General features: G+C 46.0%; 1 protein-coding gene across 1 annotated transcript; it reads right to left on the reverse strand.

Moving 5' to 3' along the window:
• Positions 1 to 1,478: 1,478 nt before the first annotated feature.
• SLC4A1 (solute carrier family 4 member 1 (Diego blood group)) lies at positions 1,479 to 23,618 on the reverse strand. The gene is made up of 20 exons (XM_051994830.1): positions 23,503 to 23,618; positions 18,066 to 18,147; positions 17,821 to 17,917; positions 16,426 to 16,490; positions 14,928 to 15,108; positions 14,554 to 14,689; positions 13,559 to 13,682; positions 13,266 to 13,350; positions 12,823 to 13,004; positions 10,867 to 11,077; positions 10,111 to 10,314; positions 9,814 to 9,962; positions 9,436 to 9,630; positions 8,060 to 8,233; positions 7,325 to 7,414; positions 6,659 to 6,825; positions 4,883 to 5,136; positions 2,621 to 2,790; positions 2,333 to 2,506; positions 1,479 to 1,930 (listed from the first exon to the last, which is right to left on the reverse strand). The coding sequence occupies exons 2-20, from the start codon at positions 18,078 to 18,080 to the stop codon at positions 1,850 to 1,852; spliced, it is 2,754 nt and encodes a 917-aa protein (XP_051850790.1). The 5' UTR covers positions 18,081 to 18,147; positions 23,503 to 23,618; the 3' UTR covers positions 1,479 to 1,849.
• Positions 23,619 to 24,979: the final 1,361 nt, after the last annotated feature.

Raw genomic sequence — 24,979 nt, forward strand, 5'->3', positions numbered from 1 at the left:
GAGAAACTGCTGACTCAAAGTGTCCTAGTATCTTTCAACTGGCTCTCATTTTCATGTCTGCTCTGGCTTCTTTCCTCACTCTTCTCACTTGGGTGGGGCGCTGTCCTAAGACACCTCCCCAGCCCTAGAAGTAGAGTCCGACCTCCTCCCAGAGCCACATGTCCCAAGCAGCCAGTACTGCCTACATTGGCACCTGTGCCCCGGCACCTAAAATCCTGAGATGGCATTCATCAGAGACAGTTAAAAATAGATTTATTGGCAAAACAAATTCATAAGCAATGGGAAAGGATTTTTTAAATTGTTGTTTTCTTTGGGTAGCCCCCTCAGTAGTAGCAGAGAAAGAGGGATGGGAAGGAGGAGGGCTCAGCTTCCAGGAATGGAATCATTATTATCATCATTATCCCCTGGTCATCAGCTCTTTCGCCTGAGTTATCCTTCCCCTTCTCCAATTACAGATTCTTCTGACTCTTTTTATATTTTTGTTTTGTAAAAAAATAGATTTGTTCCTCTCCACTTCCAGGGGGAATTCCTACCTTCTCCTCACTCAATTCTTTATCTTCCCAAAGTTTTTGCTGAGGAGAATGGGATAGGTCCCTGATTCCCCAGATAGTAAAGCTAAAATGTGATTAATTTATTTTTAGAAAATACACAATAAATTACAAAGCCTATCCCTGCCCTTTTCTATTCTTTCTGACCATTTATTCCTAGTCAAATTGTCTTTCTTCTCAAAGATCAAATCTTTGTTCCTTGTCCCTTCCTCTCTCCCTCCCCTCCCCCCCTTTCTCAACACACACACACACACACACACACACACACACACACACACACACACACACGATTTAAACCCTATTGACTAAGGCTAAAGAGGCTCAGTTAGCTTTTTACTGGAATGTGTGCAGGAAAATGGCAAAATCATTTTAAATTCCTGCCCTGATTACTCCCTCCAACTCCCCCTACCGCCATGGGCAAAGCCTTTTTAGCACCAAGTTCACCAGCTGAGATGAACAGCTACATGAGCTCCAGATTGGGGGGATGGTTGCATAGGATCGGGGAAAGAGGAGAGAGGGAAGGCCAAAATCCACACAAACCCATATCACACTCCTGTCTGGGTCCCAAGCTGCAGAACAGCTGGTGGCAGATTGTTAAGATGTCCCACAGTTTTTAACTGGAATCTGATGTTTATGGTGGAGAGAATTCTGGCCTGGTTCTTCCATTAACTAATTATACCTTTCCCTGGGCCTCAGTTTCCTTCTCTAGAAAATTAGAGAGTTGAATGAAATGATGTCTAAGGTCCTTTTCAGCTCCAATGGTTCATGTTGTGTGATGGTATGAAGATGTGAGAGGTGTGTGTCTGTATATCTGAATAACTGTGATATGTATGTGTGCGTACATCTCTGTGTGATTCTCAGGGATATATATATTTATGTACATCTCTATAACTAAAGGAATACAAACTGAGGAATCCCAGGACTAAGAGCTGGAAGGAATCTTAGAGGTAATTTAGTCTAATTCTCTTATTATACAGATGGGGAAACTGAGAGCCAGAGAAGTTTCTGTTGCTCTTAATTCTTGGGGCACAATATACAAATAACAAAACAATAAAACCCATAAATAATAGTTTTCTCTAGAGGTTCCTCCTCGCCCCCTCCCATATTTTCAGCTCCCCATCCTAGCAGTGGGCAATCCATCTGGGCCCAAAGGAATGCTTTGCCAATTCAGGATCCTCTATTTTCATCCAGAGTGGGTATGGACTTCCCTAATGCTGTAGGCAATGAAGGAGGTGTCTATGTCCTAAGAGAGTATGGGAGAATGTTGGGGGCAGTCTTGGGTCCAGCTTCATATTCCTGGCTCACACTGGCATGGGTACTTCATCATACACATCTCTACCTTCTTCTTCATCAAAGGTGATCTCAGTATCATCAGCATCAAGCTGGAGTCAAGAGAAGTGAGAGAGGAGGGAAAAATTAATCTTAAGGTGGCAAAGTACTGGGGTCACAACTCTCCCTACCACACATCAGGTGCTCTTTATAAATCCTTTCCCTGGGAGCACTCATTCAACAGAATTACTCACATGTTTATAATTCTTTGCAAAGTATTTTCCTCATGACACATTGAGGTAAGGAAGGGAACATTATTATCTTAATTTTATTCAGAAGAGTCCCAGCAGTCCCAGCAGACTGTACTACACTGCCCTAGGAGGATAGGGACCCAGAAAATCTTTCCTCCCCAACCCCAACTCCCAGATACAAGTTTGTTCTGACTCCTCTTGCATCCATTCCTCCTCCCTTTCTTACTGGACCAGCCCCTCATCCTAACCCACAGTCCCACTTACGCATTGGAGCTCCAAGTTTCGAAAGATGAGGGGCAGCAGGAATCGTCGCAAGGGCACAGTGAGGATGAGTATAAAGGGCAGCGCCAGGGAGGCAGGCGTTGATTTTACCACCCACAGCACTATCAGGCAGATAATCTGGATGCCAGTGAACAGGTGCATACGCCAGGTCTTTACCTGAAAGATTTGGGGAACAAAAGGCCAGCCTAGTCAGGGCCCTGGAGACCCCCCACACACATACACACAGTATTTTCTCCCATACCACCTCCCCTTCCCCATCGCCCTTCATACCCGCTTGACGTAGGGCTCATCAGGGTGGTATTTGGGAGGCTTCAGGAGCAGCAGCATTCGGTCAAAGAGCTGGATGCCACTCAGCGATGTGACTCCCATGTATAGGAAAATGCCAAAAAGGACAGCCATTGGGATCTTCGACAGGATGGGTTTCATGTAGATGGAGACACCTGGTAATGGATGAATTGGGGAAGAGATTTGTTGAGCCAGAGGATGGGGCAGCTTAATGGACTTGGGGTCTTTGAATATGATATAGCAGCTTTTCACTGGCTTTGCCCTATGTCTGAAACGCTCTCTCCTGGCCTCTTCCTTCTAGCTTCCCTGTTGTTACCATTTAGTCACTTTTCAGTCCTTTCTGAGTCTTTTTGGCAGAGATATCGGAGTGGTTTGCCATTTCCTTCTCCAGCTCATTTTACAGATAAAGAAACTGAGGCAAACAGAGCGAAGTGACTTGTTCACGGTCATACAGCTAGAAAATATCTGAGTCCAGATTTGAATTAGGAAGAGAAGTCTTCTTGACTTCAGGTCTGGCATTCTGTATCACCTAGCTTCCCTGCTCCCCTTCAAGACAGTTCAGAGGCTACAGGACTGCCCAGTTGCTAATGCTTTCTTCTCTGAGCATCTCTTATTTTCCATCTACCTGTAGACATCTTGAATATACCTAGATAGGTACAGTTTTGGATCCTTCATTAGAATATAAGCTTCTTGAGGATCTTTCTTTATATCCCCAGTGCCTGGCACAATAAGTGGGCTTCGTAAATGTTTGTGGATTGACTGACTGACTGGTTTTTCCTGGGTCTGGAGTAGGAAGAAGAACAGGCAGGGGACCCAAATCCCACGTGGCATGAAGGCTGAAGTGGAGATCTATCTAAAGTAAAACCAGGCTAACCTGACCACGAGTTAGCACTTGGAGGAACAAAAAGGGCGAAGAGGAAAAAGCCCAGGAGGGACTTTTTCCCCCCAGGCTTCCTTAAACCCTCTCACCCTCACTTTCTCCCTCCTCTGAGTTTTTCTATTCTCTTTTTAGTGTCTAATTACATATTATCCCTTAGAATTAGCTGTCTTTTGATATGGCCCATTCTGTCTTCCTAATCTCCTTGAGGTTAGGAACCCGACCTGATACTTTTCCAGGGTACTCTACTATTGTCAAATTAATGCAGGCAAGATATTGCGTCTAAGCACGAAAAGAAACTGTAGTACTCAGAAAAACAGTATGGTTCAATGGTTAGTGTCCCTTGTAATCAGGAACAATACATTTGAAATTTGCTTTTGACACCCAGAACACCCCTAAGTGTCCCACAATATGGTGGTGAGATTTAAATGAGATAATTTGTGTAGTGCCTTTTGAATTTAATTTCATTCTATATTAATCAATTAGATGTTTAACTGGATAACAATAGTTAATATATTGCTAAACATATACTATATATTATGTATCTGATATGTAATAGTGTATATAAAGCTATATAACATACTATGCATTACATAATATAAATAATATAATAAATCTATATAAACATAGGTTATATTATATTATATATTATATGCATAAACAACATCACATATATTACATGTATTATGTGTAAATAATATGATAAATGTAATATATACAGTATGTAATTTGTATATATTACAATATGTACTATTTATAGTAATATATACTATATATAAAATATGCATAATATATAATTCTGTATTGCATATCATATATTATGTGAAATATTATATAAACATATAGTAATTACTATATGATATATATAACTATATACTAAATATTACTTAGTGACATTTGATAAAATATACAATATTTAATGATATAATTTAATCTTGTGTTTAATATTTACTACTTATCTAATTTAATAATTAACAAAATTTAGGAATATGCTAAGTATTACTAAATATATTGCTGATTATTATATTGTTCAACCTCCTGGCACTGACCCTAGAGAGGGGAAATGATTAGCCTGAGCAAGTCGGTAGCAGAGCCAGCGCTGAACCACGGTGGGTAACGGGCAGCTGAGAAGAGCTTATACCGCGCCGGGCACTCTGCTAAGACCCCGGGGACAGCGCGAAAGGCAAATCCCGCGGCTTCACTGACTCTCTAGGAGCAGGACCCTCTGTGAGGGGTTCCGGAGGGATTACGTTGGCGATGGGGGGAAAGTCTTTGGGCAGGAACAGCAGGGAATGGGATGGAGCGTCGGAGGTAAAGGGACGGTGGGGGACTGGACTGAGCGGGAAGCCGCCCCCGGGGATGTCGCTCACCCACGAGCACGGAGACCAAGAGTCCGCTGAGTCTTTGTTCCTTAACCTCTTGGACTTGAGCCCGATCGCCGGGAGCAGCGGCTTTGCCCATGACAGTGAGGGCATTAGCGTGGGTCACGCTCCGCACCGTGGTGGCACTGAGCCAGGGCATCCCGAAGAGGGCGCCCAGGCCGCCCATGCCCACGATCAGCAGCAGGTCCAAGTGGAAACCGGAGCCTTTGATCAGCTTGCGCTCCGGCTTGCTGACGATGAGCCTGGGAGGGCGATCAGGGAGTGGGTGAATGAGCCGAGGCAGCGAGCTAGCTCCCTCCAAACCTGCCTCCTTCCTCCCTCTCTTTCCCTCCTTCCCGGCGCCCTTCTCTTCTCCTCTTTTCTGGGTTTTGACTTGGAATTTCTCTGCTCTCCGTCTTCCTTTCTGTTCCCTTTGTGTCCGTCTTTCTGTCCTGCTTGTGGGTTCCTATCTCCCTCTTGCTTTTATCTCTTTCTTACTCTCTCCTATATCACGTTGCAAGTCTCCCGGACTCTCCTTTTTTTCTATCCCTATACCAGTCCCCTCTATCCATTCCTTCTCTGTCACCCACGTTCCTCTCCCTATTTCCTGGTCTCTGTTACCTTAGCTCTAATTCTTTAGAACCCGAAAGTTTTCTCTTTAGCCAAAGAGTCAAGGCCTTAAGAGATCATGTTTAATGGTCACAGTACAATCTAATTGGTCACAATCCATTCCATTTCATTAAAAAGAAAAAATAATTTCATTTTTTTCAATTAACAAAAGGTGGTTTTTCTTTCTTTCATCTTCCCCAGGGAAAAAGAAAAAGAAAACCAAAATCTTGTTAGCAAATATGTGTAATCAAATGAGACAAAGTCCTGCACTGGCCCTGTCCATATATATATTTTTATAATTTCATTTGACTCCATCACTTCTCTGTCAGGAAGTGCTCATGTTTACATATTACAGAGAGAAATTGAAGCATCCCAGGATTAGCAGTCACTAGGTGGCATACTAGAGTAGAGAAGACTGGTGGAATCCAGCCTCACACACTTACTAGGAAGCTGGATGACTTTGGGCAAATCACTTAAGCTCAATTTCCTTTTCTGAGAAATGGGCTTGATAAAAGCACCTTCTTGTTTAGGTTATTGTGAGGACTAAAAGAGATAATATACATAAAGTTCTTTGAAAGCTTCAAAATGCTGTAAAAATCATAGCTGTTAATTTTATTCTCATATCTTCAGAGAGGGAATGGACTTCACACTCTTAGTTCTACTTCATTTCCCCCTCATTTTTCTGCTGAGGAAATGAACAAAGAGGAAACGATCTATCCGAGAAAAATGTTTTGTCCAATATCCTGTAATAAGTTGGTGGCCACGCTGTAAGACTAGGACTTCTGATTCTTGATTCAAGTCTCTTAAGACTCTTGTCATTCCTCCTTCTCTCACCTTTACTCTGCCAATTATCCATCTTTCTTCCCTAGCCAACGTAGGCCAACCCTGGCCCCTGGCCCAGCCCTAATCCCTGCCCTACTCCTGTTTCTGCCTCTGTTCTTACTCCAGCTCCAGCCCCTGCCCCTTAGTCCCAGCCTCAGCCCCTAACACCAGCCCCTTCCTCCTGCCCCTGCCCCTAATTCCTATGCCCAGCTCATGGATCCTGTCTCAGCCCTTTGCCCCTGTCTCTGACTCAGCCTCTAGTTCCTCTGTCATCCCCTGGCCCCAGTCCTAGCCCTTGCCCTTTACCCTAGCTTCATCTCCTACCACCAGCCCCTGCCCCTGCCCCTTGCCTACGTGGTAATCTGTGTCTCCAGGAAGATGAGGATGAAAACAAGCAGAGCCGGCACAGCAGAAGCAAACTTCATCCAGAGGGGGAAAGTTTTGTTCAAGCCCAGGGGGTGAATGAACCAGTCTCTGGCCGATTTATTAGAGATTTCAAAACCACTGGGCACTTGGAGTTTCTGTGGAAAGAGGAAAAGGGAAATTGTGGCTACTGAGATTGTGGAATTCAGCTTCTCTACAGATGAAAAGGAATAGGAGTTTGGAATCTTCTGAGGGGAAGAGAAACCAGGCTTGAGAATCAACAAAGCCTGTGGGAGTCCATGGGCAAAAGAGCCGAGGGATTGTGCTATTGGGGATCTTAAGAAGGAGGTTTCAGGAGATACTGAGGGGACTAAGGCATAGGGAGAGGGGGAGGTGCTGCATCAGGAGGGAAAATCTAGTTAAAAGGGTACGTGTTTAGGGGACTGGCCCCCAGGAGTTCTAAGGGTGAGGAAGATTGGTATTCTAAAGGGGGGGGGATCCTGAGGAGTTGGAAAGGCAACAAGGATGTAGTTTGTGGTGGATTGTCCAGCAAAGAACTCTCACATTCTAATGGAATGAGGAAAAGTTTGGTGAGGGACATCTGAAGAACATAAAGTCTTTGGGAATGTCAGAGGGATGTTGGGGGAAAGGGCTCACCTGGGTATAGGTGTCTTTAATGAACACATCCACCAAAACCATAATGAAGATGGAAATGGGAACACCAAAATCTCCGATTACTCTGCGTAGCTATGGGGGGTGGATGGATAGATGAATTATCAGACTCCAGCCCTTCCAGGCCTAGAGACCCTATTCTCCCCCTATTTCATGTTTGTCCTCTCTCTGTGTCTCTGTCTCTGTCTCTATCTCTATCTCTTTCTTTTTCTATTTATCTTTCTCTCTTTCTCTCTCCTCTCTCACTCCCACTCTCTTTTCATTTTCTCTCTCTCTGTCTTTGTCCTTGTCTCAGTTTTCCCCCCATTTTCTGGTGATCAGCAGTTTCTATAAGTTCCTGCTATTTCTAAGGATTCAGACAGCCTTCACACTCTCCCTCCCCCTTTTCCAACAGAAGCCCCAATCCTTTATCCCACCTCAAAGCTATTTTTCCTCCTCTGAGATTCTTTTCCTTTTGTCCCCATTCTGTTCCCAGAGACCTAGAAACCCCAACCGTGATAAACCAGATCTGAAGATTCCCAAAGGAGTGAGGGGCAAGAGCAGGAGGAGCCAGATAGGTTGCATTGGGGGTGATAGTGGAGAGAATGGGAGGCTAAAAAGCACAAAGTGGGAAAGGCAATAGAAATGGAGGAACAAATCTAGTTTAGAGGGGAGAGCAGGAAGGGAGTGGGGAGGGAATAACAGCTGACAGATGGTGAGGGGGCTGGGGCAGGGGCAGACCTTTCCAGGGAAGAAAGAGCTGTTCTTGAACTTGCGAAACGTGATGGCAAAATAAAATGTTCCGGCCATGAGCACAAGGGAGAGAAGGGCAGTGTTGGGCAGGGCCTCTCTGGGCTTGGGGTGCCAGCTCACATTGCTGGTATAATTTCTCTTCAGTGGATGTTCTTGGAATATCTAGAGAAAGGCAGGAGAGGAAAAAGAGAGGGCCTCAGCTCAGAATGTCTACTCCCTCCCCATTTCCTCACCCACCCTCCAGCTTCCAGGCCTGCCCTGGGCCCCTTCCAGGCCTTTTCTGCCCAACTCCTCTTCCCATATCCATCCCTTGCTTGCTCCTTTGGTCTCCATGGTAACAGAATGGGTCTCCTGATTTCACAGCTCAGTTTTAGTGAGGGGGAGGATACAGCTGGGGGTGGGACTGGGGGCATCTTAGGCCCCATCTCCCCTCCCCCTTACTGTTAACTTGTGGGGGGGGGGTAGGGAGAGTGAAAAGCTGTGAAGATAAAAGATGGGAGATATGGCAAGAGGAGGAATAGAGTTTAGAGGAGACTGGACAACAGAATGAGCCCCAATCCAGGGGGTATTCAGAAAGCAGCAGAGACACCTTGACATCCAATCCCATTCTCTAGACAGCATGCTAAGGAGTAGAGATAGGGACACAGCCCCAAATGAGATGAGCAAAGAAAACAGCATAGGAAGAAAACACAACAAAGGGACAGAGTGACTTCAAACCCTTGAAAATACCCCCAAAGTCCCAAGCTTTTGCTAATATCTACAGTGGAGAAGGCATTTGAGAGTTCTTTGGGTAGCAAGGAGTTCAAATCATTAATATTTAAAGAAACTAATTCAGGTTATTCATGGGAAGGTCAAATACAGAAGCTGAATTTTAAATACTTTGGTCACATAATGAAAAGGTGGGGCTCATTGGAAAAGACTTCGACATTCGGAAAGAGTGAAGGCAAAAGGAAAAGGGGATGGCAAAGAATAAGATGGATGTTAGGGAAACAACAAAAATGAACTTGGACAGACTTTATGAGATGGGGAGGATGGAAGGATCTATAAAGAATTGGACATGACCGAAAGATAAAAACAATCAGTCAACAAATAATACTGTATGCCAGACATTAAACTAAGCACTGGGATTGCAAAGAAAGACAAAAACTTGGCCTCTGCCCTCAGAGAGCTCGCATTTTAATGGGAGAGACAATGTCTAAACTATGTATAGATCTATTCCGTATAAATGGGAGGCAATCTCAGAGCTGGACTCTGGAAGGTGGGATTTGAGCTGGATTATGGGGGGGTACAAAGGCAGATCCTTGCTCATCCAGGGGCAGAAGCCTGGAAGCCAGCCCCCCTCCCCCGACACACAGTGCCCTGACCGAGATGAGTTTGGAGAAGGTCTCGTAGATGAAGATGAGAGAGATGAGGATGGAGAAGATCTCCTGGGTGTATCGAGAGATGTAGCGCACCAGGAAGCTTCCCTCAAAGGCCACCACCAGGATCACTAGCAGCACCAGCCAGAAGCCAATCCACACCCGGCCCACGATGTATTCAAAGCCGTTGCTCTGGCAGAACTGTGGAGTAGAGCACAGAGAAGGGTCAGATGGAGCAGGACGGAGAGATGGGGAAGCATCAAGAGGAACAGGAGCCTGGGGAGGGAAGGCTGAAGGCTGCGTGAAGTCAGATTGGAAGGAGAGAGATGAGGGAGGACAGAAAGGGGGGAACGGGGTGAAGTCACGGACACAGGGCCATCTTACCCCAAAGAAGGCCTCCTCAAAAACAAGCAGGGGTCCCGAGAAGCCGAGCACAAGCAGAGGCTGGGCACTCAGAAGGGCAAAGAGAATGCCCTGCACGGCCGTGGAGATGAGTAATTCCGACACCCCCATCAGGTTGTGAGTCTTTTCTCCTGAGGAGCGAAATCAGAAGTCAGATAGGAGAAAGAAATGGAGTGAAGCCACCAGCTCAAAGGGACCAGACAAGCCAGATGCCGGGTCATGGCTCTGAGCCCTTAGGGTGGGGTTGTTAGAGAGGACCCTGAATGGGGGGACACTCACCTAGGAGGCCACCAAAGGTGACGGCGGGTGACAGCGCCGCGAAGTAGATGAAGACCACGGCGGCGAGGACCTGAGGGCTCAGTGCATCAGTGATGTCACTCAGGTACTTGGGGTAGCGGCGCCGAATGTCCCGAGCTACGCCCCCAAAGAGTTGGCCTGTGCGCGCTAAGGGATCATCCTGGCCCACGGGAGCCCCGTTCAAGTCTGAAGGGAGAAGGGAGAGAAAACCTCATTCAGACGCTTCCTCCTCTGGCTCCCTGGAAGCTTGGGGTGTGGGGGCAGGAAAGGCTGGGCAGCCGCTGAGGAGATGGGGTCAGCCAGGGTAAGGAGAGAAGTCCAGAAGCGGAAGGTGGTGGGACACTGTGGAAGAAGTTATCTAGGATGTAGGAGCGCCCTGGAGAGAAGGAGGGAAGTGAACAGTGGGGAGGGAGAGCCATGGAATTCAGAAGCTCAGATAGAGTGCGCGTCCAACCCCAGTGCCACATTTTACAGAGGAGGAATGTGGGCTGGAGCCCTGGGTGTCACAGAGAATTAGTGGCAGAGCCAGGACCCCAATCCGAGGTCCTCTGATCTCAAAGTCCCAGTTTTGTTTTCTGTTTGTTTCCAGATTTGAACCCAGTCCTCCCAACTCCAGAGTTCCATCCACTGTGCCATCTAGTTGTCCTCCCCAAAGTCTCTTGGCTCCATCAGGTGAGGGGCAGTTGGGGAGGCGTTGAATGGTGAGCTAAGGAGTGTGAAGAGGATCTCAGTGTGTACCTATTCCTTTGTAGAAGTCAGGATCAGGCTTAGAGGGGCTGAGCTTGTAGCGCCTTCGAAGCAGTTCTTGCTGCATGGGTACCAGGGTACGTAAGGCTGACTCTGAGGGGGCATCCGTGGGGGGCAGCACCACGCTACAGTCCAAGAAACTCTCAAGAGACTGAACCAGCTCCTTGCGCTCGCGGGCTAGGTAGGCATCTACTCGGAATACCTGGAGAGGTAAATATGGCATGGACCCCCTGGGGCCGAATAGTCCTGCAACTCAGGACCTCTTGGATAACACCATCTTTGCTCTTAGGAGCAGGCTTTCTCCCAAAGTTACAGGACATCAAACCAGAATGATACTTCCTATTTGCATACGTAATCCTCCACTCAGTTCCCAACAAATTAGGCAGAGTTCTTGCCTTACTAGCTTCTATCCTAATCCTCCTAATTATCCCACTACCCCACACAGCCAACCAATAAGCATAATATTCCGACCAGTCTGGTACATTTGGAGCTGGATAGAATTTTAAAGGTCATATGGATTAAGCTTACTTTCTAGATAAGGAAGACCCAGGGAAAGAAAAATAATAGACACATAGAGACACTATCCATATCCTGAGAAAGAATTGATTAACAGAAGTATGTATAGAATAATTTTACATACATATATCAATTTGTGTCTATGGTAGCCATCTCTATGCTAGGGGTAGGGGGAAGGAAAGAAAAAAAAGAAATTTACATGATAATTGTATTTATGAAGGGACCAGCAAGTCATAAAATGGTAGATTTGCAGTTTCATGTATTTTTTTTTGTACTGTGTTGTGGAAATATTTTTGTTCCCTGAATTAAAATATAATAAATTAAAAAACAAAACCCAAAAAGATAAGGAAGGCCGAGTGTGACTATAATTTACCCAGGTTTACACAGTTAGTAAATAGTGGAATTGGGATTCCATTTCAGGCCTTTCCATTCCCCTCCCTCTGCACTCCTGCAAGGGTCTCGTTTCAGGACCAAAAAGAATAGAGGAAGGCACAAGAAACTTACTGATTAAATCAGGATATTGGGGTTAAAACCCACTGAACCAAGCTGATCTAATTTAAACCAGACTGAAGCAGATCAAACCAGTCTAGACTGGGCTGACCCAAGTCAAGCTGGGTCAAACTAGGTTGCACTGTGTCTGTGCCACTTCTCATCTTGATTCCTAGCTCCCTTCAAAATTTAGCTCCAAGACTACCTGCTGTGTAAGGCTTTCCCTGATTCCTCTACTTCCCATCACCTTTGCATATGGTTAGTTTACATGTATTTACAGGTGTACATGATACCTCCCTCATAGAACATAAGCTTTTTGAGGGAAAGGACCATTTCATATTGTCTCTGTGTCTCTCATGCTTTGCATATTGTCTGGAATAGCAGGCGCTTAATAGATACACTTATAGCAGTTAGGTGGTACAAGGGATAGAGCACCAAACCTGGAGTCAGGGAGACTCATTTTCCTGAGCACAAATTTGGCTTCAGACACTTCCTAGCTGTGTGATCCTGGGCAAGTCACCTAACCCTGTTTGCCTCAGTTTCCTCATCTGTAAAATGAGCTGGAGATGGAAATGACAAACCACTCCAGTGTCTTTGCCAGGAAACCCCCAAATGATGAGTCACAACTCATGCAACTGAAACAACTACATTTGTGCTTATTGATTGCTTGGTTGCTTGGATGATTGATGGTTTATTGAACTAAGCCAAAAAAAAAAAAAAAAAAAGAATGAACCAAGGGGAGGTCAAATGAACCCAAACTAGACTGAAATAGGCTAAGTTGAGTAGACTAGATCAATTTGGATTGAATTAGATCAAACTTGGAAAAACTGGATTAAATATGGCCAGTCAGGCTAATGGTTACGCCTCGGTGATCTGTGGCTTTACTCTCCCATCCAGCCTTTCTCCTGCCCTTTATTGTGCCCTCCAGGGACGCACCCCTACCTTCTCAGACATCAAGGTGGCAGCAGCCCGGCCAAGTTGGGTGTAGTCCACGTGGGGGGCCTCGGGCCCTAAGAGCACCATGAGGAAGCGCACAGGCACGGGGAGGTCCACCGCTTCCAGCCTGGCTGCCTCCTGAAGCCTCACAAAGCCCAGGATGGGCTGCTTCAGGAAGGAGGCCCGACCTAAGGGATGGTGGGGAGGAGGAGGGAGGAAGCTAGGTGAGGCACTGGTTGCTCGGCTTTGTGGGAACGCAGGGGCACAGGAGAGGCAGGCTGGGGGAGAGCTTGGGGGCAGGAGAGAGTGGAAGGCAAAGGAAGGAGGCAGGAAAAAGAGACAGGAAATCCAATGATATGTAGCTGGCAGAGAGAGGTCTAAAGATGGGTCTGGAGGTAGGGGAGGGGCCAGGATGGGACAAGGAAGATGGGGGGGCACAAACAACTCACCCACTAGTACCAGTGTGGCCTCTGCATCAGGAGGGATCTTCTCCAGGATGTGAGATGTCCGTGAGCGGTCTGAGGAGCCCTCTCCCTGCCAAGAGGGAAGGGATGATGACTGGGGCTCTGAGCTATATTCACTATATTCGCTATCCTAACTACCTCATCCTCCCCAAGTTGTGTCGCTTGGATATCTTGGGCCCAAGAAACCTCAACTTCTAGTCTCTTCCCCCACAGAATTTCCTTTTCCTTCATCTCTAAATCTCTCTAAATCTTCCTGTTGGCCCTTTGTCCAGCCTTACCTGCTCACAGTAGATCTGGTTCTCCAAGGAGGGATATTGGGCCAAAAGGGGTTCAGAGGTCTCTCCTGAGCGCTTTAGCACAACTGGCTTCACACCTCCCAAAGCCTCCAGCTCTCCTTCATGGCTAAGGAAGACAAAGAGGGCAGCAGGTATCAAATGGGGATGGAGGAACAGGTGAGCTATTTCCTAGGATTTTCACAAGGAAGGAAAGAAAGAAAGGATGATAAAGCATCTATTAAGTAGATACTCTATTCCAGGTATTATGTCAAGGGAGTTTGCAATGGGAAATCTTGGTGATCAAATCAGAGCAGTGCATTTGGTGCACTAAAAAAAGAATTAGAAGTATCAGAAAATCTGGGTTCGAATTGTAGCTATTTGACTTACTGGGGCAAGTTCATTTCTCTGGGTGTTAATAGTTATATATGTGACTATATGAACTCTGAGGTCCTCTGCAGCTATGATTTGAAGAGGGGACCCAGATTATTTCTCCATTAAGTTTGAGGATCTTGGTAGATAGTATTTTATCTGAAATGATGGAGACAGATTACCTGGAGGCAAAGGAATACATGAAAAATAGTCTATTGCGGTCCCTGACCCCCTTAAGGTAATCTTTTCCAGAGAAAGTTCTGGATGGTATTGTCTATACTCTCTAAAATTTCTGTGCTCAAGTTTTAGTCTCAGATGCTTTACTAGTTGTGTGACCCTGGGCGGGTCACTTAAACTCGAATGCCTACCAACAAATAAAAAATTAAAAAAATAAAATTTCTGGGCTAGAAGTGGGGGAAAAAGTACCCTCCAGGTTGAGGCTTCCATCAGGGGCTGGGTAAACAAGAGAGGAACTGGGATGGAGAAAAATACCCTTTGAGGGTGCTGTAATAGGACCTTCCTAATTTTCCACCCTGGGACAGAACTCGGGTGGATTCAACCTAGTTACAGATCAGGTGCCAGGAAGATGCATGTGTAAATATGTGTGTGGAGGGGAGAGGTAAGGTTACCTGTGTTTGAGCAGTAGAGCCCTTAGCAGCTCATCCCGATCTTGGGGCTGGACTTGACTTTCATAGATGAATTGGTCTAGAAGCTGGTTCACAATCCCAGGCAGGGTGGTCTCAGGCAGGTCCAGGATCACAGTGCCTAGCAAGAACATGGCAGGATCAGGGGGTGGGGGTGGGTGGGAGGCAGGGACACTACTCAGACCAAGAGGGACTCTCTCCAGGGGCTCTCCTCCCTCTACTCAGGGGTTAAGAAAATATCTGCCCTGAATTCACATATGTAATGGGTAGCATGTTGGGTATCATGGGTGGCTTATGAAGGAGGACAGGAGAAATGGCTCTGAGAAGAAGTGGAATAGGAACTCAACACCCTTGCTCACCCCTTTTAAATGTTCTCTGTAGTTCCAGAAGACTCCAGAAAGTTAAGCAGGAAATGTGGGGGCGACCCCAACCCCCGGCCTCAGCCCGATTCTCTTCCAATTGAACCCAACGCGCCGCCTCCATCCATCGAAGCTCCTGATTCTTCCCATCCATCACCAGCTCCTGCAGCTCCACATAGAGCTAATAGAGACCCGGGATAGTAGGCAGGTTAGGGAGAGCAGATGTGGTAGGGACTGGGTAAGTGAAAATTGGAGGAGGTGTTACCTTCACTGGGTAAAGAAGAAAGAATGAAGTAGGAGAAATATCTGGAGAGGGATTCTAGACTCCTGGTTCTATTCATCTGTCTGTTCTCAAGTTCACTGCTCAATCAAGGAGTGAACCTAGCCCTTTCTCTCATCACTAAAGCGACTCAAAGATCCTCATGGCAAAGAGTAGTTCCCATTTTCCTATCCTGAAGTCAGAGGAGCATTGGGGTTGTTATCAAGAATAGTACCGAATGTTAAAATGGAAAATTTTAAAAAAGAAAAATATAGGGTAGAGGCACAGGAGCCAGGTGGAAGAAAGGAGAAAGAACTAGAGTAGATGAAAGAGGACTTAAAATTGGGGAAATCAGGGCTGGAATAAAAGGAGTAAGAGGTCAGGGGCTTCATTCCTCTACCTCCATATCCAGGTCTGCCAGTAGAATGCCATCTATGTGTGTCCGCACCAAAGTGTGAGCAGGACCCAACAAGAGTGAAAGTGTGTGTGTGTGTGTGTGCGCGCGAGTGCGTGCTCAGTGTCTCCCTTCTTTCCCGTGAACTGTCTTTCCCTGGGTACCCCAAGATAAGCACTGGGGTAACCCAGCAGAGCTGGAGTTCACAGTCAAGAACCAGCTTTTTCAACTGGGCAGAACTATAACAAATCTGTCCCAAGCTAGCAAGGAAAAAAACAGGGACAAAATCCTCCTAGCCTTGGCCCACTCCCCCCACCCCTACTCTGGACGTGGGGAAGTGCAGACAGCTTGATTCTGTCGGGAGAGGAAGGAAGCCCTGCTGTCTGAATCAGAAGCCCTATGGAAGCGTCATATGCCTGAAGGTACTCTGGCTTGCTGGCCTAGGAAACCGGGGCCCGGTCTTTATTCCCTGGGGTCCTCTCTCTTCCTCAGTCAACCTCTTGGGAGAGGGAGAGGAGATAACGAGCATGTGTTTGCTTCCTTCCCCTCTCTCTGTTCTCCTCCTCCCTCTCTTCTCTTTTCTCCTCCCCTCTTCTCTCCCTCTCAAGTTTAACTTTTTTCTTCATAGACCTGTCTGGGGATTTCAGGGGTCTCATATTCCCCCTCCACCCACATAGTCTCTCTTTTATTTTTTCTTTTCTGCCTTTTTGAGGTAGGACTAGAAAATAGGCTTTCCTGCCCCCTCCTTCATCACTTCTCATTGCCTTCCCCGCCTCAGGGGAGAGGATGTGTGGAGCTCTATCCCAGAAAGGGCTGGGAAGGCCCCTCAGAATGGCACTGCTCACCTCGCGGGTGCCCGAGTCTGATAGTCTGGTCTGGTAGTCTGTGGCTGTTGGCTCCTGGGTGTGATCTAAAGACAACAACAGGGTAAGTGGATATTGCTCACCACGTCTTGCAGAGTCCCAGCCTTCTTACAGCTAGAGATGTCCCCTGGATCCTTCACTCTGCTGCTCTGCCCAGCAACTGAAGACTTCAGAAAGGCCTTACTCCGCATCCCCCCACAATGCCCACCTAAGGGACTTTTGCTTGAGGACGGTCATTATACCCTCTGATACTTAAGTCCTCACATGTTGCCAAGTTGGTACCTATGGGGGTCATCCATTAGGGATGCCCAAGTTCTCAGACCAAGGTGTCTGGATTCTGATTTTGAAATGAAAAGACAGGTAACCTAAGGTGCTTAGAGATCATGACTAGTCACCATCAGAGTGACTCCTGTAGGCTCACCTACCTTGGGATCCGACCAGATGCTAAGCCTTCCTGACACACGTGGTTCCAGCCCCTTTGATCCTCATCGATCCCCTATCCCTCATCCAACCCAAGACCTACCTCTTACCACCTTCTGCACTGAGCTCTGGGCACCACAGGACCAGTTGCTTATATCCTGTCTCCATTCCCCCTCCCCGCAAGGACCCCACTTACTTACTGGGGCCCCTTGTCTTTACTAAAAATTGCTGGCACTTAACTTATATTGACAGTAAACAGGTACCTGCTCTGCCTTCCCCACTGGAAACATGGGCTAAGCAGAGGGTGTGGTTGAGGATGCTGAATCTCTGTGCCTTTGGCAGTTTCCCCTTCCTCTCCCCAACCCAAGAATCGGGGAGGTAGCAGGAGTAGAGGGCAGATCATTCCCTCCAAAGAACATAAGTTGCACTACCCTGATTCTTCTCTCCCTTCCTCTCTCCCACCCTGATGGTGCCCTTAAGAGGCAGATGTTAGGATTCCTTAGCTTTCAATTTCAGAGGCAGCCCTCAGTGCCCAGGCTATCACCAGATAGGCAAAGATGGCAGACAGACTCATGTCCATATTCCTTAACCCCCGCAATGAGGTCATCATACCTACTTACCTTAGGTAGGAAAGAGGGTGTTGCATCCCTGGGGCTGCCCTCTCACACACCTAAAAGCCCATGGGTGACTGACCCTCCCCCGACATCCCCCTGTCCTCCTTCCCCCTCACCTGTGGTCATTGCAAACAAAGTTCTGTTTACCCTTCAATCAATCTCAATTGGGAGTGGGGTGAGGGGGGAGAACTGGTCCCTGAAGGTTAAGGGAAGGAGGATAGGGGAGGAGGTGGGATGAGAAGCATATACTATGATTCCACAGTACTGAGTAGCACCGAGCAGAAAGAGAGGAGAGGGAGGGAGCTGGAGGGAAATCAGGCATTCAAGCATAGGGGTGACTCACTTGGTTGCTCCTCCATAATAACCTGAGGAAGAGGGATTTCAGGGTCATCATAGACCTCAATCTCCAGCCTCTCTTCCAATACCTCTTCATACTCTACCTGCCGGTAGGAATTTGAGAGAGTTGTAGTGAGTCTCACTCTTTTCCCAACCCTCCCCACAGTAATCTGGGGTCCCAACCCAAGGTCCCCTGAGCCTATTAGGGACATAGGATCAGGGGAGGTGTCTGGATGGGTTGAAGGGACCCACCTGCGGTTCCTCCATGGTGCAGTTCTAGGTGATCAAGTCTCTAGTGTTGTCTTCAGCCCCACATACCCCATGCAAGGGGTACCTATTAAGAGAAACAGCCTCAAGGTTGATAGGATGATCTTCCAATTGATAAGGGACTCTAGAAATCATTTTTACCTTTCCCTCCTATCCTTGACCCAAAAAAGTGGCTTCCTACAGCAAGGAGCAGTGTCTGAGGCATTTTGGGGAATCTTGAGGTCAAAGGCAGTAGAGAAGAAATTGGAAAAGATGGCCCCATGTATTCACAGAGGCCTATTTCCCACTTCCCTAAAAGCGGAGGAGGGTGCTGTGGTACTAAGGTCCTGGATGGTAACCACACAAGATACTGAGACTGTGAGACTGGGTGCCGTTATTCCAGGATCCATGTCGCTATATCACCATGGGCATCAACCTATATGAAGTCAGAACTGGAAGGGACTTTAGGTCATCTAACTCCTTAAACTCCTGATTTAGTTTCCTTCTCTGTGAAATTTGGACATCATATTCATAGAAAATTAGTGGTTGAGCCAGAATGAGTCCAGGGCTTGGCTCTGCCAACTCCAGACCTCAGTTTCCTCCATTCTCATTCCTGTGGGGCAGGAAGGAGCACTGATGTGAAAACTTTCTGTTTGGTTGCCAAAGGATGCATAAGAGAACCCTAGACACCAGATAATAGAGATATTGGCTTGGGGAAATACCAGAGTGGGATCAGATGAGAATAGCACAGGATTAGGGGCAGCAGAACTCACTTTTACTTAGCTAAGCCAAGATAGGACCAAAGGAAATAGAACGAAATTAGTGAAGCACTAGAAATTAAGGTGAGACTGTTTCCTACTAGATTCACAAATATATGTTGAGTGTAAATTAAGAGTGTGGCATGAGTTCTCGGTAGGAAAGAGAAGGTAAAGTAGGACATATGGTTCCTGCCCACAAAGAGCCCACAGTCTCGTTAGAGGAATAGAATTTAAACTGACAATAAAATGCTTAAGAATGAGCTAGACAATAGTATAAGAAATTCAGTGTGGGATCAAGTGCCAAATGGACAACGGAGGGAGAAAGGTATGTCTCCCTGGGCTGGGGATGTAAAACAAGTAGGATCTTGAAGTTTGGGTAGGATCTGGGTAAGGACATTCCAGTATGGAGGTGGAACAACATCAAACATGGGGTTAATACAGGATAACTAGTGAGCAAATGAAGAGTTCAGGAGGAACTTATTTTCTGAATTGGGAAGAAGAGTTGGTAAGATTAATCATTCACTCTCTTTGTGATTCCCCCTCTCCCACCCCTATCTGGGCTGAAGAAAGTAGAAGACTAGGAAAAAAAAAAGAGACAAGATGATCTTAGAAAGATTCTAGATTTTAGAAACAGCTGTTGTTTTTTTAAAATAACTTTTTATTGACAGAACCCATGCCAGGGTAATTTTTTACAACATTATCCCTTGCACTCACTTCTGTTCCGATTTTTCCCCTCCCTCCTTCCACCCCCTCCCCCAGATGGCAAGCAGTCCTATATATGTTAAATAGGTTACAGTATATCCTAGATACAATATATGTGTGCAGAACCGAACAGTTCTCTTGTCGCACAGGGAGAATTGGATTCAGAAGGTATAAATAACCTGGGAAAAAAAGCAAAAATGCAAGCAGTTTATATTCATTTCCCAGTGTTCTTTCTTTGGGTGTAGCTGCTTCTGTCCATCCTTGATCAATTGAAACTGAATTAGATCTCTTTATCGAAGAGATCCACTTCCATCAGAATAAGAAACAGCTGGTTTAAGGACTATGTTTTATAGATTCCCCTTAGGGCTTCTTTCATTAGGGAATCCTCTGTAGGGAGATTTGTGTAATAACTCATGGGTTATTGTGTTGTTTTTCTCCCAAATAACTCAGGAATGCACAACACAAACTTCTTTCTTTCTCTTCCCCATCTCTTCCTCTCTTTTGTTCTTTTACTTTCCCCATCACCTCTCTCCCATATTCTTTTCTTTCTCTATTTTTAAAAATATTCTCTGCTTATACCTCACATCAGCTAGTGGTATCCATATGTCTAATTCACTCCCAGTGAGGGCCCAAGGGAAGAAAGATGTTTATTCACCAGAGGGTTGCGAGACTCTGGGCTGTGGTGTAGCTCCTTCCTAAGGAAGCTAAATCATTCCATCTTTCTGTGATCCATTTTTCAAATCTGTAATATAGAGACAATCCCCATCCTGCCCTACTGATCTCTTTAGACTGGCGGGAGGATGATAACAGTAATTATTGACACTTATCTACAACCGGGACATGCAGCATAAGGAGAGTTGATAGCAGACCTGCCTGCCTTGACATCATGGGAGCTATGTGATTAGGGGCACCTCACTTTTTGGTGCCTCCAAGATATAAATTATAGACAATTGCCAATAAATAGTGAGTCAATGAGACCTGGTGACTTGTATCCTTACACTAAGTTCCATCACCTGCATGAAATCATAGGTCCTGATCAAAAAAAAAAATTACTGCTTGGTTAATGAAGTACTTTCTCCACAATATCCTTGTGAGGTAGGTAGTCCAAGTGTTATCCCCATTTTACAGAGGAAGAAACTGAGGCTTTAAGCCTAAGATCATACATCCTCTAAGTGGGAGTCAAACTCATGTTTCCTGACCCCAAGCCCAATGCTCTTTCCCCAGATTGCCTTTTGTATGAAGGCAGCCCAGTGGAGACAGTGCTGAACTTTGTAGTTAGGAAGAGCTAAGGGTGAATCTTAAGCTTTCAATACTATCCACTCTAAACCTCATTTTCCCTTTGTGTAAAATTTATGTTGAAGATCAAATGAGCTATCATATGTAACCCTGAAGGCCTTAAAATGTTATAAAAGCTAGCAATTATTTTTGGAAAGGGGCAGAGCCCTCATCCACTGTGACATAACTAATCTCTATCCAGGCACAGGGTATGGAGATGACCTGAACAATGATGATCTTGAAGGACTGACCTCACTCCTTGGTGCATCCCTTCTACCCAGCCAATTTCCCCTAACATGGTCTTGGGCTCCAGACTAGAAACTTCCCACGGTAGTACCGTCCCTCCATAACAGCACCCCCATCACTCCCACCTTCTGGCCCTCTCCCCTTTTTCCAAGAAGAGTGTTAACCCCCCAGAAACAATTGCACGTGAAAGCATGTTGGAGCTAACTGAAGATATGTGATCCCCAAAACCTACTGGAAGACCTAGTGTTCCCTGGACAGAGAAATACTAGAGGAGAGAGGGAATGGGGATATGTCACCACTGTTTGGGTCCCATCAGCATTTTTTTCTGAATAATCAGAGCATTATGATGACTGAAAAGATTTCTGGACAACAGAATAAGAAGACTTGGATTCTAATTCTGGTTTTGCTTGCAGCTGAGTTTTTTCCTGATTTTTCTCCTCTCTAACACAAGGGGTTTTAGCTCTGATATTCTGTGAATCTGTGATGTTTGTTTGGGTTCCTGAGCAGCTCAGGAAGAAGAGAGCAGAAGAGGAGTTCCTCCCCAGTTCTGGATTCGGGCTCAGCTGAGCAGCCCTTGTGCCCGGGGAACCAGAGGGCCTCTCCTCCCCATCTCCCCTATCCTGCCACTTTCAATAGAGATAAGCAGCTTTCAAGCCCCTATCAATGCTCTATTCCTGTCAATAGCCTCAACCCCACCCCCCAGCACTTAGACTGTCAGACTCACAGGCCAAGCCAGATAAGAGGATGAGCCTGATGTTTTTAGGACAGGAAGACTTTTGACATTAAATACCCTATCTCTCTTGGCAAGAATTGGAAGTGGTTTAGCAGGTGTCAACAATGAAAGGGAGGAGATATAAGACAAGGGTTTCCCTTTCCTAGGGGAGGCAATGTGGCACAATGGAAAGAGCGCTACTTTTGGAGTCACAGGCTCTGCGTTCGAATCTAATACTACCTTTGTGACTTTGGGCAAGTTAACTAGCTCTCTGAGCAAGTTACTTAGCAAATGGAATGTAGAGAGATGAATTGGATAACCTATAGCATCTCTTCCATCTCTAAATCACAATCGAAGAGCTTAACCGTTTTTGTGTGTCCTGGGCTCTTCTGGAAAGCTGTATGAAATCTATGACTCTCTTCTCAGAAAAAGTGTTTTTTTTTTTTAATGTACACAATAAAATACATAAAATTACAAAGGAAATCATTTATATTAAGATGCAATTGCCAAAATATTTTGAAAGTAAAATAGCGGGCCACAGTTTAAGAGTCTCCAGTAGAGTGGATAAGGATAACGAACTCGGACTCAGAAAGGTTCAGATCCGAAATTGGACACTAGTTCCAGTGAACTGGATAAGTTACTTATATCCTATAGGCCTAAGTATCTTCCTTTGTAATTAAGGAAAAAAAACTTCTAAGGTTTCTTCCAATTCCAAACCTATGAACTTATGATGCTATGATGATTTTTTCCAAAAGGCTTGCCTTGAACACTCAGAAATCCACTATTCCAACCCCAGACTTAGTCATGCTGAGACTCTCATCCCATTGCAGTTTCCCGTGCCCATTACAATTTTCCATACCCATCCCACTTTCTCATGCCCATTGCAGGTTATCTGAATGAAAAGACTTAAAGGTCTTACTTGAAGCTGCTAAGAAGACCCCTTCCCTCCAAACTCCTCTCTATCAGGATATATGAGGGACTCCTGTCTCCCTCCCTAAATGAGACCAAGGATGGAGACAGTACCAACTGATGATTTTTTCTTTTTTTTTTTTTTTTTGTGAAGCAATTGAATTTAACTGTCTTGCTCAGGGACACACAGCTAGGAAGTGTTAAGGGTCTGAGGATGGATTTGAACTGAGATTCACCTGACTTCAGAGCCAATGCCTTAAGCTGATAATTTTTTCAAGAAGAGTGCTAACCCCCCAGAAACAACTGCATGTGAAAGAAAATGTTGGAGCTAATTGAAGAAGATATGTGATCCCCAAAACTTATTGGAGGACCTGGTGTCCCCTTGATAGAGAAACACCAGAGGGGAGAGGGAGTGGGATATGTCACCACTCTGGCAGAATATTATTGAAGAGACGACTGAATGAGGTCTCAAGCACAGTTGACCTGCCCTAGGGTGTGGGAAAATAACTAATTTGCAGTGTCTTCACAGCCCCCTCTTCCATATGCACCTCACAATTTCAATGCTGCCTACTTCTAATTTTCTTCTTCCTTAATATCACCCAATCTCAAATCCATGCAGACATCGAGGCTTGGCTATCACTGGCATTGATAGTTTGATGTCTCCCCCATGTCTCTTTATGGCTCAAAATCAGGAGGGGGATTCATATGCTTCTAGGTTACCAGGTCAGATATGCCAAGGTATGGATTCTGACCTAGAACTATCAGGAACTCTTTTGAGATCAGTGGTAACATGGTACCCCTACCCCATGACCTTCCCCACCCCCTTCCCCACCTTACTTACCTGATCTTTTGCTGGCTAGGTTCCCTTGGTGAGATCTTGGGGTGCCAGGTATCCGTTCAGACTAGCTGAATCTCACACCCTCTTTGACAGCACCTGGCCTTCTGTCCCGCACCCTGGGGCAGCTCACAAACCCCTGACTCATGCCCCCGCCTCCTAATCTGCCCGCCCCATGGGCCCTGGGTGCCCCTTTTCTCCACCCCCCTACCCCACCCCACTTCAGCCCAATGCCCAGTAAACAGAGTTATCATGGACACACATCTGGACAGCTGTCCACCCCACCCTTGGTTCTTCCAGCCCCCAATGCGGATCACTTCTTCCCACATCCTAGGTTCCCCTTGGCACTGGCTTTCCTAGATCTCCCCATTAGGGATATGTTTTGATTCTGAAACCACAAAGACTTCTCTGACAACATAATGTGCCTTTCTACAAACTCTATATGAATATCCGTATCTCCTTGATCTTCTTCTCACCTTCTGTCTTCTGTGCCACATTCTGTGTGCTATGCCCTTGTCACTATCAATTCTTTCATTGTCTTTCCTTCTTCCATGGTCTTTTCCTTTAGCTCTTTATGTAACAATCCTGATTCTTCTCAAGGTCACTTGAGGGTCTGGCTTCTAGATGCTGGAAGTTGTGAGACCCAAGTGTTTTGGAAGCAATTCTACTTTCTCTTCCTCCCAACCCCTCCTCTTAAGGGCTGCTCAGTCTTCAAACCTTGGGAGCTCAGTTGGATTTTGAGGGCACTTAGGACATTGTTGGCACTCAGTCAACTTGGGAAACAATGACAAAAACAACAATAACCATATCCCAACACAACCGGCTGACAATGCCAGCTATGTCTGTGTGGGACAGGCTTCCACTGTCAGGTATCTTGTCACTGTCTCCCCATCTCAGTCTCCTGAGGTGAACAGGCAGGCTGGCATTCCTGGGGCCCCCACTGTGCCCACAGGCACCAAAGAGCTGCCCAATGCAGTCCCCATGCAACTTTAACGTTACATTTGCAATCTCATTTGAATATATCTACATATTCTATGCATTTCTCTATAATCTGCTTGGTCTCTAAAGTCCAATTCTGTCCTTTGGGAGGGACATAGCTGTTACAGGGGCACTCCTTAGAATCCAGTTTCACTTATTATTTACCTCCACCTCCACAGTCTCCCAGGGATCTACTGGCAGATCCAGTAACAGAGACACAGAGGGAGGCAGAGAGTTAGCTATGAAGACAGAGAAACTAGTTTTATCTCTGACTTTATTCCCAGAAAGGAACATTGACAAAGAAATGGAAAACACAGAGAGAAATTCTGAAGTGAATGCTCAGAAATAGAGAGAACAGTGGAGAGAAAGGCATAGTTAGCAAGTATGCTCAAAACTCACACATAGAAAAAGCAATCAAATGACAAAGAAATAGAAATGGAGAGAAATAGGAGACCCAGTTACAGTGGGCACTGGAAGCCCATTCTCTGGTTTGAGGTCCCTGGGT

The sequence above is a fragment of the Antechinus flavipes genome, chromosome 4 (genome assembly GCF_016432865.1).
Source record: "Antechinus flavipes isolate AdamAnt ecotype Samford, QLD, Australia chromosome 4, AdamAnt_v2, whole genome shotgun sequence".
In the NCBI taxonomy this organism is placed as follows: Eukaryota; Metazoa; Chordata; class Mammalia; order Dasyuromorphia; family Dasyuridae; genus Antechinus; species Antechinus flavipes.